The 15,079-nt window shown below is 43.9% G+C and overlaps 1 protein-coding gene across 12 annotated transcripts in view; it reads right to left on the bottom strand.

The window, feature by feature from the left end:
• The window catches only part of CDKL5 (cyclin dependent kinase like 5), a 235,939-nt gene that overhangs the window by 38,749 nt on the left and 182,111 nt on the right, over positions 1–15,079 (bottom strand). For all 12 annotated transcript variants that reach the window (XM_085008649.1, XM_085008645.1, XM_085008647.1 and 9 more), the window contains exons 11-14: positions 14,195–14,346; positions 8,356–9,322; positions 3,501–3,602; positions 3,120–3,225 (exon numbers count right to left, since the gene is read on the bottom strand). In XM_085008649.1, the coding sequence (XP_084864775.1) occupies positions 3,120–3,225; positions 3,501–3,602; positions 8,356–9,322; positions 14,195–14,346 (1,327 nt within the window). The remainder of the gene's footprint in view (positions 1–3,119; positions 3,226–3,500; positions 3,603–8,355; positions 9,323–14,194; positions 14,347–15,079) is intronic.

The raw sequence follows: 15,079 nt of genomic DNA, 5'->3' as shown, positions 1-15,079 counted from the left end.
CTGCGGCAATTTTTTCTCACATAGATAAGATAAACAAAAAAGAAGATCAGTCAAAATTTGCATACGACAGTAGCCTGCAAGGGTCAGTTAACACCAGGTAATATATACTCAGGACATAAACTGACGTGTCAGCTGATAAACTGGAGAACATTATAGGATATTTAGCAGGATGAATATGATTCCCCCTCCCCCGTTTTGACATTCTTTTTAGTTGAGGCTTTCTTACATCACAGACCCAACTATGTAAAATCTAATTCTTAATCTGAAGTGATTCTTAACAGCGTGTGCTGGAAGACAGAAACTACAGTTGAAGCCTTGCCACTTGGGAGGCGGTGTCAATTTTATATATTTTTTAAACTAAATTCCAAAAAAATTCAGTTATTTGCACAAAAATACTATTTTTTCCTCAGGTTTCAACTTAGGACTAAATAGAAAGACAAAGCACAATGTATGTGAATCAACGCTTTTCTTGGCGGGGGGGGGGGCGGTCCTATGTGTTACTACCTTTTTCTGTCAAATTCTCAGCTTGTTCATAAATCAAAATAAATTGCAAATTTCATCACAAAAAGAATATACAGGCTTATATATCAAGATAAATGACACCGTTTCATTTGACTCTTGGACAGTAGGACTGAAAACAAGAAACATTCTAAAAACACCCGTCATTTCAATGATACTACTAAGTCTTCATCCACTTAGATTTAGTATGTCTCCAAATGTCTCACCTAGTTAAACCTTTTCCTTCTATTTCTGGACTTTCTTTTTTTCTTTGCCTTTTCTAGGGCCGCTCCCATGGCATATGGAGGTTCCCAGGCTGGGGTCCAATCAGAACTGTAGCCGCAGGCCTACACCAGAGCCACAGCAACTCGGGATCCGAGCCGCGTCTGTGACCTACACCACAGTTCATGGCAACGCTGGATTGTTAACCCACTGAGCAAGGCCAGGGATCGATCCCGCAACCTCATGGTTCCTAGTCAGATTCATTAACCACTGCACCATGACGGGAACTCCTATTTCTGGACTTTCTAAAATAAAAATGTTCTACCCGCCAAACCCTGAAGTCAATTATGAAGAAAACAAATGAGGGGCTTTGATGATATTAACCAATTTAATTCATGTGCTATCAGAATAAAACTGGGTTTCCGGAGGTCAAAGACTAATTAAGTAATTTAAAACTTGGTTAACATTTTCATATTAAAGTACACTCTCCAGATATCTATAGAAAGTAACATGTGTACGATCCATTTTGGAAGTAAAACTCAGAGAAGAAGAGACTTTTGCTCATTAGTACCCTACAAGAGTTTGCCTTAATTAACTTTAGTCTGAATTAAAAAGGTTCTAAAGTAACCACGGCATCAGAAAAAAAGAATAAATGCCTTAAAAGATACATTTAGTGCCTTATACTTTTCTCAAAGGTGGGGCTGGGAGGAAACAGAGTAGCGTAATCATTTAATACACATTAGGTCCTGAATAGCACGTCTTTGCATTTATTTAGCTCAAGTTCCTAGTTAAAAGGATCAAGCGGTTGTCCATATTCCTTGCAGATCCTGCCTTTTTAGCTGTCCTCCCAAATCAATGGAATAATGAGAAGCTGGGCAATGTGGGCATGGCAGCTAGAGAAGGTCATGGTGACCCCTGAAGGATGCTTTGAGAAGCTGAGCCTCCTGGACCCGGGACCTCACCCATGCCCTGGTGGAGTTGATGCCAGTCTCCCCGCTAGGGGCTGGGGCTCCCTGGGGGCTCCCACTCTATGATTACACAGCTCCTCAAAGGGGATGCATTTCTCTGTCAGCTACTCCTAAATCCATTCAGCCCCTGAAACATTCGTTAAAGTTGTTAAATATCAAAGGACATTTTTATGGTCATTCAACTACACTTAAAGATTTTCTTTCTTTCTTTTTTTTTTTTTTTTTGGTCTTTTTTTGCCATTTCTTGGGCCGCTCCCATGGCATATGGAGGTTCGCAGGCTAGGGGTCAAATCAGAGCTGTAGCCACCGGCCTACGCCAGAGCCACGGCAACGCGGGATCCGAGCCTCGTCTGTGACCTACACCACAGCTCACGGCAACGCCGGATCGTTAACCCACTGAGCAAGACCAGGGATCGATCCCGCAACCTCATGGTTCCTAGTCGGATTCGTTAACCACTGCGCCACGGGAACTCCTGAAGATTTTCGTTCATTCAATCAACAAATATTTATGAAACTGCAGGCAGTGTGCTAGTCGATGAGGGTAACAGAAGAAAAGGGCCTTGTGACCCTGTGAGAGGGAAATGGGGTCAAAGAATCAGTACCACGGGGTGTGCGTCATGTTAGAGACAAGGAACTATGGGCGGGAGAGGGGAGGAAACACTTGCCGTCATCTGGGTGGCCAGGGAAGCCGCCACACTGCAGAGGACCTCAAAGTAGAGAGTCTCAAAGGGGACAGAAAAGCTGTCTGAGCCGAGGGAGTAATGCGCTGAGGCCAGCGGAGGGCACAGCCTCTGGGCACCAGAGCAGAGGGGAAGGAGCTGGAAAGGACAGCAAGGGCCAGGGCACACAAAGTCAAGAAAAATGCCATCTTAGGGAACTCAGATTTTATCCTGATGCCAATGGGAAACCATCAGCAGATGAGAAATAGAAGGCTGGGGCTGGGGCATGGATTGTCCTGCTGTATTTTTCTCCCTGTAGCATTAACTACCTTTTCCTGCTCCACATAATTATTACATTTAGTGTTGCTCTCTCCTCATGAGAATGTGAGCGCTGTGAGGGTGGAGACCTTTGGCTGCCTTGTTCACTGACGTCCTAAATTAGAACAGTGTCAGGCACACAAGTGACGTGGATAAATATTTTATGACTTAATCCAATGAGTGAGTGATGTGATCAGCACAAAGCTTTGGAAGGATCATTCCAGGGACCGTTTTGATGGTGACCTTAGAGCTAGGGAGAAAGAACCCTGGTCAGAAGTCACGAGCGTCTGAACCAAAACAGTGGGCTCCAAGGCGGTGTTGGAAGGCGACAGTGTAGGTAAGAAGGATGCTTACCAGAAGTCAGGGCAGTGAAATGCCGGGGAGGGTGCGGGCTAGAGGTGTAGAGAGGGGAGAGAAGAGAGGACCCTGATGGGTGCTTAGGGGCTGGGTTTACCTCGGTAGAAGCTGCCGACTCTCCTCGGAACAGGATCATTGTACAGGTGTCTGTTTTCTTTGGGGGCATTGCCATCATCAGAATGGGGGTCATGATATGCTCCACCCTGAGACAAAAAACAAGTTTATAAAAGTAAACAACAGAGTGATGACGATGTGGCCTGTGAACTTAGAATGGTGCCTAACTGGTCTATAATTAACTCCAGGATCTTTTAAAAGAGAAAACTCAGAATTGAGGCATGAGGAAAACTAGAAGCCAGTTCAAATTTGTGGGAGACTGGGTATGAATAAATCTTAAAAGCTAGGCTGTCATGGTGGTGAATGACCAGTCTCTACAGACACGTTCTATCCTAAAAGGTGGATAATTCTGGAAAATTCAAACCTCAGACTTCTGCCTCGCATGGAAGGAAGAGGTGCCTTCTCTGGAGGACTCCTTCCCAGAAGATCGCGCCACAGTCATCTCTGGAGGGAGCTGCTCTCCAGGCTGGAAGGCAAATTTAAAAGGATTTATATGTGTGTTCTGTTCCTAGGGATGAAAATCACCTAAATAGCCATGGGTCTTATTTGGTATAATCAGTACCATAACTGGCTAAAATTAAAAACATCAGCTGGCTAAAACATAAGTTATCCCGTAAAAGAGTGAATCATCTGATAAATGTAAAATAAGTCAAACAAATGTCACACAGATGGAAACGGAAATTCTCATTAAAGTTAATGCGAGCAGGGAATGAATTACTCTGAAAATAGTTCAATTAATTATTGAAAACAAAGAAAATTATCTTCCTAATATCTAGAAAGTCATGGTTCTGAGCAGTACTCAATGAGAACTGAATTAGAGATTCTATTAGTTAATCCAAATTTCTCTAGCACATTTTAGCCTGAGTTCTCCAAAAAGAACTGTGCAGATGCAAAAGTATTTTTCATGAAGGACATATATGGTAGATTCAGATGAAAACAAAGATTTTTTGGAATCTATCAAGGAATTGAATCAGTGCTCTTAATAATCTGTCTTAAAAATTCCCTAACGACTGTAGTTTATGTACTTAAATTCTCTTCTTAATCTTCTCTAGGATAACAGTACTTATTTTTCATGTAGTTTCTGAATAATCCTGACAGCACTCATCTCTGGAGACACTACCTATTTGTCTCAAGGAAGTGAGTCAGAAGCTAAGAGCAGCCTTGGGCCATAGTGGTGTTCATTGAGGGGGAAAGCAGCATTTTCTACCCTCAGAAAAAAAAAAAAAAAAAAAAAAAAAATTAAGGAATAAAATTACCAAGCTACTCGGAGGATTTGCCTGCATTATGTATCCATATATTACGCACAGAAAGTCTTATCTTGAGCTTTTACACCATGTGTCCAAAACAGTTTATTTAAAATTTAAAACATGATTCTTTCTGTCCCTCACTCCCCAAATGTACTATGAACGGACTTGGGCAGGAAATCATCCATTTGTAGCCTTTCTTCTCTCTACTTTGTGACAAGACCTCATTTGAATTTTATCACCTGTACTGTTTACAAAGGCCTCTAGAAAACTATTTCATTATTTTTGCTTTTTAGGGCTGCACCCGTGGCATATGGAGGTTCCCACACTAGGGGTCTAATCAGAGCTACAGTTGCCAGCCATGCCAGATCCAAGCCGCATCTGCGACCTACACCACAGCTCACGGCAACGCCGGACCCTTGACCCACTGAGCGAGGCCAGGGATGGAACCCACAACCTCATGGTTCCTAGTTGGATTCATTTCCACTGTGCCACGACAGGAACTCCTAGAAAACTATTTTAGAAAACAAATGATTTATATCTAAACTAAACTCTAAGTGACGGAGCCAGTCCAGTCCCCTTGCTCTTGAAGGTGGCTACGAGAGTGATTTCCATCATTTATTCAGGGGTTCAGTTACTTCACAAGCGGTCTACCATGTTTGTGCCTTTAAACTTGTACTTTCTTGCAGCTTGGCACTGCACCTCCCGAACTGGACTTAAAATTCAGTAACAGTTGGATCTGTGCTTAGCATACAGTTAAGGTTTTATAATTAGCTTATTTCCACCATGTTCACAAAGCCTTTTCTTCGGAACTCTCACAGAGCCCAACCATTTGTCCTTTTCCAAGGTACAGTTTTTTGTTTTTCTTATTTCTTCTCTCTTTGCACTATGCTTAATGCCAACATACTTTACTGGTTTTGACTTCCATGTAACGTCTATGAGCAGCTGCTAGACCCTAGAGATCTTTTTAGGCCCTTCTCTCTGGTGGAGCTCCTCCAACCACTGCTGACTCTAATCATGGCATCTCCCACCCTTCCTCTTACCTGGGCCCCTGATAGTCTTTCCAATCTCAGGGAGAACATCTCTGCAAAGGGGCCCAGAGTTAGCGTGATACGATGCAAGCAGCACTGGCCTAGGGACCTGAATACTGCGTCATCATCTCAGCTCCACCCAACTAGCTGGGTAAACTTGGATAATCCACCTAACTTCTCAGAGCCTCAGAATGCCCATCTGTGCAATGGAGGGGTTGAATTAGGTGACCTCAAGTCCTCTCTCGCTTCCTCTCTTTTTTTTTTTTTTTTGCTTCTTAGGGTCACACCTGCAGCATATGGAGGTTCCCAGGCTAGGGGTGGAATCGGAGCTACAGCTGCCCACCTACACCACAGCCACAGCAACGCCAGAACCAAGCTGCATCTGTGACCTAAACCACAGCTCACGGCAACTCCAGATCCTTAACCCACTGAGTGAGGCTAGGGATCGAACCTGCGTCCTCATGGATCCTAGTCAGATTCGTTTCTGCTGCGACACAACGGGAACTTTTTTTTTTTGTAAATGACAGTTGTAACACTTATTTCAGGTTCTCTCTTGTGTGTTTTTCTTTTTTTCTTTTTTTCCCTTTTCTGCCACACAGGCAGTATGTGGGAATTCCTGGGCCAGGGATTGAACCTATGCTGCACAGCAGCAGCTAGAGCCACAGTGGTGAGAACACAGAGGCCTCAACCGCTAGGCCACCAGAGAACTCCCCAAGTCTTTTCTTCTACTCTGAAAAGGAGATCCTAGAAAAGAAACCCTAAGGCTTCCTTTTTCCTACATTCAGTTCTTCAATTCACAAGTCACATAGTTTCTATTGCCGAGGAGTCTTTAAGACCCACTCTTTCTCTATTTTCCCACATGGTCTCCTCATCCCATGCTTAGATCATTGCAAAAGCCACTCTAAATCTTGCATTTTTCACCCCAGCCACGTGGCACATGTTCCAATCCCACAGCTCACCCGGCTACTTAACGTCTCAATTACCCTCCTTTTCCTCCAGATGCTCTTGTTGGCCCTCCCTTCGAGCCTCTTTCCTGATGTTGACTCTTCTTTCTTCCCCTGGTGAAACACCAAACATCCCAGAAGCCTCTGCACAGGCTCCACTCCCGCCTCGGGGCGGGGCTCCCACACCCCCATGCCGGGACTGTGCCGCCCCTCTCTGTCCTGCGGTGCACAGGCCTCTAGCACAGGGCGGGCCCGTGAACTCAAGCATTAGCACCACCTATCTGCGGGCAGCTGCCATCCCACCACCCCCAGGCCACACATCCCAAGAGGACAGGGACCTCATCTTTCTAATGAGAGCCTAGCTCAGCAAATGCCTAAATACATCCTGGTCCTTTAGCCATCCAGAACCTCTCTGCACATCTGAGCTCAGAGCAGGCCCTTCGGTCGCTCCTAAAGCCATTTCTGCCTGCTCCTGCTCACAAGGATCTCTCCCTGTCCTCAACTCCTTTTTATAGCCAGTGCCCCAGCAAGGTGGTTCTTAATCATTTCATTCTTACGATGTATAATTTAATCTTCCCTGAGAGAAGATAAATTTCTCAAGAGTCAGTCTCCGACTCTTCTGAGTGCCTGAGAATACCCAGCACATTGAAGGGACTCGGTGTCTGAAGAACAGCCCCCACCATCCCAGAAGCAGCAGCAACAACAGAAACTCTTACGCGGTGCCCAGGATGGGGCACCGAGGACTTTATAGGCTGTGCTGAATCCTCACAACAACACGCAGATGAGGAATCGAGGCAGAGAGGGATTTTATCACTTAGCTAAATTTACACAGTTGGAAGCATATTGCAGAACTGGGATGCAAAGCCAGGTCTGCCTGGCGTCCTAGCTCAGGCTCTTAGCTACTTTGTTATACCAACTGCTCAGCTACTGACCATCTCCCACTCCCCAGCACTCATCATGCCAAGCTTCCCACTGCAGAGTCCATCGTATTTGCTGGAGTTCGGACACATGCTGGTGAACCTATTTTTGTATCTTCTAAAAGGGGAATACTTTTCCTACATGAAACGTTTCTCCTTCTGACACTGATTTTTCTTCACCTTTATTTCTTTGATGCAGTGAACGTTTTATAACATGAAAATGTCATTTTTAAAATATGTGTTCTGGGAGCTCCCACTGTGGCACAGTGGGTTAAGAATCTGACTGCAGACACTCGGGTCAATGCGGAGGCTTGGGTTCGATTCCCAGCCCAGCACGGTGGGTTAAAAGATCTGGCGTTGCCACTGCTGCAGTGTAGATTGCAACTGTGGCTTGGATTCAATCCCTGGCCTGGGAACTTCCATATGCTGTGGGTGTGGCTATTAAAAAAAAAAATGTGTTCTAACAAGGCTACTATTTTTAAACAGGTTAGTGTCAGTTCTGGAATCTAAAGATCACTAAGATGGAGGGAGCGCTATGCTAAAAACATTGCCTTGAGATTTAAAAACAATCCAAATGACTGAAAATTAACATTTATCCTGGCCTGAAGTTATACTTACCTGTAGTTCTGGATAAATTTAAAACTTTTTCATTCGGTTATGATACCAAGTAAAGTATTAGCAAAAAGGTTTGATTTAAGCAAATGTGGTTTGGAGAGATTAGAGAAAATTCCATGAATTCACGCTGAATTTTGAGAAAATTAAAAACTAACCCATATAGCTGACGAATTTTGTAATAAACCAAAACGGGATTCTCTGAACAAAATATACCAAAAAGAACATTTAAGAAAGGTAACAGATTTTGAAAAACAAGATTTTTCAGTTCCCTTGAGTACTCGGCAACTGGCTTAAATGATTAAAAACAAATTTAAAAACAGATTAATCCTTTAAGTATTGCTTCCTAAATGTGTCTTATCAAGAAAGTATGACCTCCTGCAGTAGTGCCAACTGCACCCTGACCCCATCGCACCCCTGCATCACCTTCCCACGCCAACCAAGAGATCTGGTCAAGGTGCTAAGCGGTACCTGAGGTGATAAGAGCTGCAGGCTGTTAGCTCTGGCCGCCATCCCTTGTCCTACGCTCAGGCTTCCATCCAAGCCTTTGGCTCTCACTTTGTCCCGGGTCACATACATGGAGTGCCTGTGTGGACGCTGCTGGGAGGAGAAGGGGCTGGTGTAGCCCAGCCCATACGAGAAGGATTCATGAGGTGCCGACAGCGAATGGGAGTGGCTGCTGTCCATGTGCTCCGGCAGCTTCAGCTCCTCCATCGTCTTAGAATGCCTGGTTGTGGTTCGGCGGGAGTCAAGAGTGCCCTCACTTCGGTTATTTCTCCCCGAGGGGCTGAGCAAAGTTCTCGTGTCGCTGTGCCTGGTGGGGGTTGGGCTGGTGGGAGAGTTCAAGTCCAAGCAGCTGGATGGGAAGTACCTACTGGTATTGGACTCTGCCATCTGGGCCCTGGCTTCCGACAGGTTGCTCACGGACTTGGAGTCACTCAGTGCCCCATGGCTTTTGGCCTTGGTCCTGTAGGAGGGACTCCTAGAGGACTGGGGAATGGTGTCGATGTAGCTATGCCGACTCTGCTTTTCACTGGGCTGCAGCGTCCCGGCTTTGCTCTGCGAACTTTCCATAAATGAGTGCCGGTTCTGCTGAGATCTGCTGCTTGACTTAAGGTACTTCGTGCCCGGGCCTTCTGAAGGCTTTGGGTCGATATTAAAATCAAATTCTGTCTTTGACTTGGCCTCTTTGGGGCTGAGAAGGTGTGGTATGTTGTTGTTGGTCAGATCTTTGCTGGCGGACCCAGGCTGGCTGCTCGCTTGGTAGGTTTTGGTGTGCATGGGACTAAGAGTAGCTCCAGCAAGGTTTCCGTTTAAGAAGCTTTCGTTGGCAGGAAGACCTTCATCAGCCCGGGGCAGACCCACACCTAGGTTCTGGATGTCCTTGCTGTTAGATCTGTGGTGAGACTGCAGGGCAGCAGTTTTGCTGGCTTGGTTTCTACGTTAAAAACAAAACAAGTATATCAGTTTCCTTCATGAGCAGACGGACCAAAGGTATCATTAAAAAAAAAAAAATGCCTAAAACACCTCAAAGAGTAAAAAATATTAACTCTCTCGAACATGTGACTAGGAATAACAAGCGATTATCAATAAGAAGTAAGTTTGCTTAGACCGAGTCGTCCTGCAACAAAGCACTGGTCCTGAAGCAGTGCTTTCGGCATTCTGAAATGCTCAGTTACCTTGCCAACACAGCTTCTACCTGGGAAAATAGGCTTCTGCTGTTGGGGCTCACATGAGCGTGCGGTACAGAATGCCTGCAAAGACGACGAGAACTGAGCTACAGTTAAAGTCTTTTTAACTCTTTGTCTGCTTGAACGTCAAGAGGGTGGCATTTAGACTTGCACGTCACTGTGTTCCTTGAACTTCGTTTTTATTTGTAAAACTCACAGCCTGCCTCGGAGATACGTGCTCATGGCCCACACACTGAGCACTAATGTCTCTTGTCTTTAGCCTATAAAATCAACAAATGAGAATTCTAGCAAGGCAATCACGAAAAGAAAATGATACTCTAAAAAGACGTGTGAACTGCCTGGTGAGGTTTGCAGGAAACCATGATCAATATTTACATTTTAGAGAAGTGGCAATACTTGGGGCATGTCAGATACCTCCTGTACATGAAACAGGAACATGTCTCTAACTGGATCACAGGGATCCAAAGAGTTAATTTCTCTCCAAAAACCACAATTTATTCTCTTCTTCATTTCACACTTCATCATTTCAAACCGTCCCAAGTTTCCTTTGGACTGCAAGCTTCATTTCCTACTTGGTTTAAAATACAAAATATAAATCCTGAGGAAAATCCTGTCCTCCACTTAAAAGCTGAAAGTGACATCTCGGCAAGGTTAGTCTGTTCTACCGTAACTATTTAAAGGACCAAATTGTGGACTGAGACAGGTGAGGGTGTTTTTAAATGAACAATAATTTATACAACTCCCTTTTTTATTTTTTATTTTTTTGCTTTTTAGGGCCGCACCCGAGGCATATGGAGGTTCCCAGGCTAGGAGTCAAATCGGAGCTACAGCTGCCAGCCTACACCACAGCCACAGCCACATGGGATCGGAGCCACGTCTGCAACCTACACCACAGATCATGGCAATGCCGGATCCTTAACCCAGTGAGTGAGGCCAGGGATTGAACCCCCAACTTCATGGTTCCTAGTTGGATTCATTTCTGCTGTGCCACAATGGGAACTCCCACAATTCCTTTTTTACTATGCATTCCCAAAACTTTGCTGCAAATATTGCTATTGCTAAAGATGGTTTGATTTGGGAGAGCTTTGTTCCCATCGTACACTAATTATAGAAAAAGTCACTTTTTTCCCCCCTGTAGAGCGGTAATGTGTGAAACTATGCCTTCCCACTTTCTCTAAGAATCAACTTGATTGGGCATCAAGGGTAAGGGCCCTTTTCCTCTCCTCCTACCTTTCAGAGGGTTATAAGGTACCTGAGAGCAAGCACGCCTTTAATAGTGTGGAAGACCTCATCTCCTAAATGCACTTACGAATCTCTCCCAGGTGGGTCACCAAAATTGCAGCGTTAAATAAGGTCACTTAAATACGAACTAAGTAAATGGCAACCCCAAACCCAAAAAGAAATTACAAGGAAAGGAAACTTTCACTTTCTGTTAAATCGTGTTAACAGAGTTTATCTTCAGACCAATAAAGGACAGTCCCCATGTCCTAAGAGCCGCAGGTTTTAAACCACCAGAGTCGTTTGTCAGCTTACATTTTGGTAACTAAAATATCTAAGCAACTTCTCAAAAGCTCAAATGACAATACACAAATAGTCTCACTCATAAATAGATCTGAGTGTATTGGTTATTCTTCATTTGTCAAGTCTCCCATCCATTCTCCATTCCTCTCTGCCTGGGCCTGGGGTAACCCAGCACTGTAGAGTGTGTCACCCAGGCTCCCTTGCCACCTAACTCCCAGCTGGGCTTAGCAGTGCAAGAGGCTGGGGGCTTTCTCTCCTCTTCCTTCCTGGCAGGGGTTCCCTAACTCCCCTCATAGCTGTATCTCTAGATTACAGCTCCCAAGGGGTGGTTCCTCCTGCCTGGTGCCCCTGGGCTCTCCTCCCCTTATTTCTTCCCCTCTCTCCTGCAGGTCTAGACAGAGTAATGGCAGAGATAACACATGCAGCTATGAAATGTCTGGAGCTCCAAAGGGACCAGAAAAGGACAGAGAAGAGTGAAGATAGCAGCTAGAGCTTCTGAAACTCTTGGAAACACTGCTCTCAAAGCAGAGTACAAACCCACATATGTCAGGAGGAACATATTCATAGCAACGTGAGATACCACATCTAATGTGAAAAGGAAGGCTGCAGAGTTCAGGCAGAAACATCTATCAGAGTTAGGTTGCCCATAAATGTACACAGAGCCTAAACTGCTATTCTAAAAGTTTCTGTCTTGGTATTAATCTGAAGCCACTGATCTCTGCACACAATTCCTACGTGGAAAGGGCATCATACTGTCTTCAACTTGGAGCTTTGTCACAGCACAATAAAAAATGCTTCGGAAATTTCTACAGATCTCTTTGACACAAAACTGTAAGGAATCTGTGTTAAAGTGCCTACCATTTAAGAGGATTTTATATATAAACCCTTCTTAGTTGGCAGGATGGATAGACAGATGGTTAATCTCTAGTTAAAATAACTTTTCAAAGCAAATATCAAAGATGGAAAACTATATTTTTATGGGGAAGACTGGCGAAGCAGGACTGGTGAGAGGGCAGTATCCGGCAGGATAAAGTTCCAGCCCGACATGTCCAAGGTGAATAGAACCTCAGGAGAGTTTGAAGGAGACCCAGGCAAGGTCTAGGTAATGCAGAGGCCACTGCCCCTCCTATGGAGACGTGAACTTGGATGAAAGAAGACAGGGTGTGTGAGGACATGTCTACGGGGATATGTGCGTGTCTCGGGGACAAAGCAGAGCATCCAACGTGCTATGGTGCCCTGAACATTTCCACAGTGGTGCTAGGAAGTCTGAGGGAGCCAAGGTCTGTGCAAAATTAGTGTCTGCAACAAGGACTTCCATGGAGGAAATATGCACCAGAGACAAGTGAAGAGCAGAGAATGTTTCCAGATATATGTCAACTGAACTAATGGTTTCTTTCCTAGAGAAACCATTTAGGACTTTTTCTTTAATATATTCAACACCTGAAAACAAATTCTTCCAGAAATTCTTACTTACTTATCATTTCTATTCTCATCTGTTCCCAAAGGGGATTTGCAGGATTTCTCAAAGACCCATATGAACCATATCCTCATCACCATGCATCTTGCTGGACAGATCCCTAACGAGGGCTCCCAGGAGAGCCTTGGATCCCCATGGGGGATCTCTCTCAAGCGAGTCACTAGAAGATGAATACACAGGCACCTTTTTATGGTATGGTTATGCCACTAATCCCTACAGCACAAATCAAAAATTTATCATCAGTCTACCGTACTTTCTATTACTGAGATCCCTTTTCTTTGCAAATGAAACTAGGAGAGTCAAGTGATAATCAAGATAGGGAGACAAAAGCACCTGAACTGGAAGTGACCCTAGACAAGATACAGGCATAATGTGAATCTTCTAAATGAATGATGAATACTGGTCCTTGCCTTAGTGTACTGATTTCATGGAAGCTGACAACAAAGTGAACACAAACTTGGTGAAAGAGAATTTGAATCTGGTCCCAGGCCACCTTGAAAACAAACAGGTAAGAATGGTTTAAAAGATGTGAAGGAAACCATAACTAAACCAGTCATTTTAAAGAGAGAAAACAGCTATAAAACACAATCACACCATCACAGTTAAGCAGAGAAAATAGAGGGTAAATGGTTATTGCTTACTGATAGATGCACTCATAGATCTAAAAAGTACCAGGTCTTAAGTTTTCAAAATTCCAATTGGTTAGTAACAGTTCTATCTTCTACATAGATAGAAAGGAGGGGAAATGGGGGGGGGGGGGGAGAACAAAACCAAAACTCATATTAAGAGTTGTTGCTCTCTACTTCTTGTCTAATAGTAGATGAAAGAAACTATTTCCTATCTTCCATAGTTTAAGCAACTCTAGATGACAAGACCAGTTTGTTGCAAGAGGAAGGAAGACAAGGAGGACACTGCCCCTGTAAATGCAGCCAACAGAATGAAGGAACGTCACTTTTGGAGAGAGAACCTGATTGCAAGGTCCAATTCCTTGTGCCTGCTCCCCTCATCCTACCCCAGGAAATAGAGGGGTTATAAAAGATTATGCTGAAAATTTCATTTAAAAGGCACCAATTTTATGACTATCTACCAAACTGCCTTTATCTCCATATTATTATTCTAATGAAAAACTAATTTCTTAACTCAATGATGAAAACACAAGAGCAGCAAAAACACCAGCCCCTGCTATGGAGCCAGAACTACTTGGTGCAGTTGCAAGGGTTGTCCTAGGTGCCTTCCACACACCTGTATTTGGCATCCTCTTCTCCCTCTAGGAATCCCTTTGCTCTCATCCATCCTTCTTCCTCCAGGCCTCACCCTTGGGTCCCCTGTATACAGAACCTTCCAGCTCATGAGGCTAGAAACCCGCTTAGTTGCTAACCCATGCCACCTTTCCCAGGGAATGCATATGTTTCCCCGGGAAAATCTTGTAAAAGATAAGAACGTCTTTAGGACCCACATGACTCTTTAACTGTGGTTCTGAATCATGCGATAAGCTTAAGGAAGATATTTTTGAATAAAGAGGGCTTTCCTTTTCTCTAATTGCATCATTTAAGCAGCCACCTCCACCACCTACTTGCAAGACCAACACTGCATCTGAATTTCCTTAAAAGGGAATATTTACCTATTAGACAAAGTGCTGCTTTCCACGTGGTAAGGTTTTCTTTTTGCTGACCTTGAAGGGGAGCGATCCAAAAGTCTCTGGGTTTGGAATGTAGGGTGATTCAAACACTGTTCTGTCAAGTATCTGTCAGCTGGGTCCAACTTCAGTAAATTCTTAAGAAATAAAGTTAGGATTGGAAAGATCACAAAGTCAAATTTAAATTGTAATAAAAACCGTGCTTCTTTTTCTTATAAAAGAAATGCATAGTCATTGCAAAATATCTAGCAAACACAGTTTAGTCCAAAAAAAATTTTTTAAAAGGACTATCTAAATCACCCATAATCTGGCTTATATTATACACATAAGTTTTATACTGTGCACTTTTCACTTACTAATTAAAAACATTTTTTACAACATAATATATTTTATTATTATTATTATTTATTTATTTATTTTTTGCTTTTCAGGGCTGCACCTGTGATGTATGGAAGTTCCCAGGCTAGGGATTGAATCGGAGCTGTAGCTGCCGGCCTACACCACAGCCACTGCAACAAGGGATCTGAGCCGCGGCCGAGACCTATGCCACGTCTCAGGGCAATGCCAGATCCTTAACCTACTGATCGAGGCCAAGGATTGAACCTGCCTCCTCAGGGATACTAGTCAGGTTCCTTACCACTGAGCCACAACAGGAACTCCTACAAGATAATTTAAACACTGTAAATATATTTTGCTACAAGTATATATGCACATAAAAGAATATACATGCTTCATCTTTCTCTTGTCCTCCTCTCTGGAGGCAGCCCATGGTACTAGCTTCTTGTGCATCCTTCCACAAGTACTTTTTTTTTTTTGTCTTTTTAGTGCCACAGCCTACACTTAGCTTTCTTTCCACTGGACATTAGCTCT

The sequence above is a fragment of the Sus scrofa genome, chromosome X (assembly GCF_054392235.1).
Source record: "Sus scrofa isolate SSC_HxYL_T2T_F1_AM1 chromosome X, Sscrofa_HxYL_maternal_Yorkshire_Landrace_v2.0, whole genome shotgun sequence".
Taxonomy (NCBI): domain Eukaryota; kingdom Metazoa; phylum Chordata; class Mammalia; order Artiodactyla; family Suidae; genus Sus; species Sus scrofa.
Note: the sequence above shows the minus strand (reverse complement) of the source record. Positions and strands in the feature narration are given on the sequence as shown.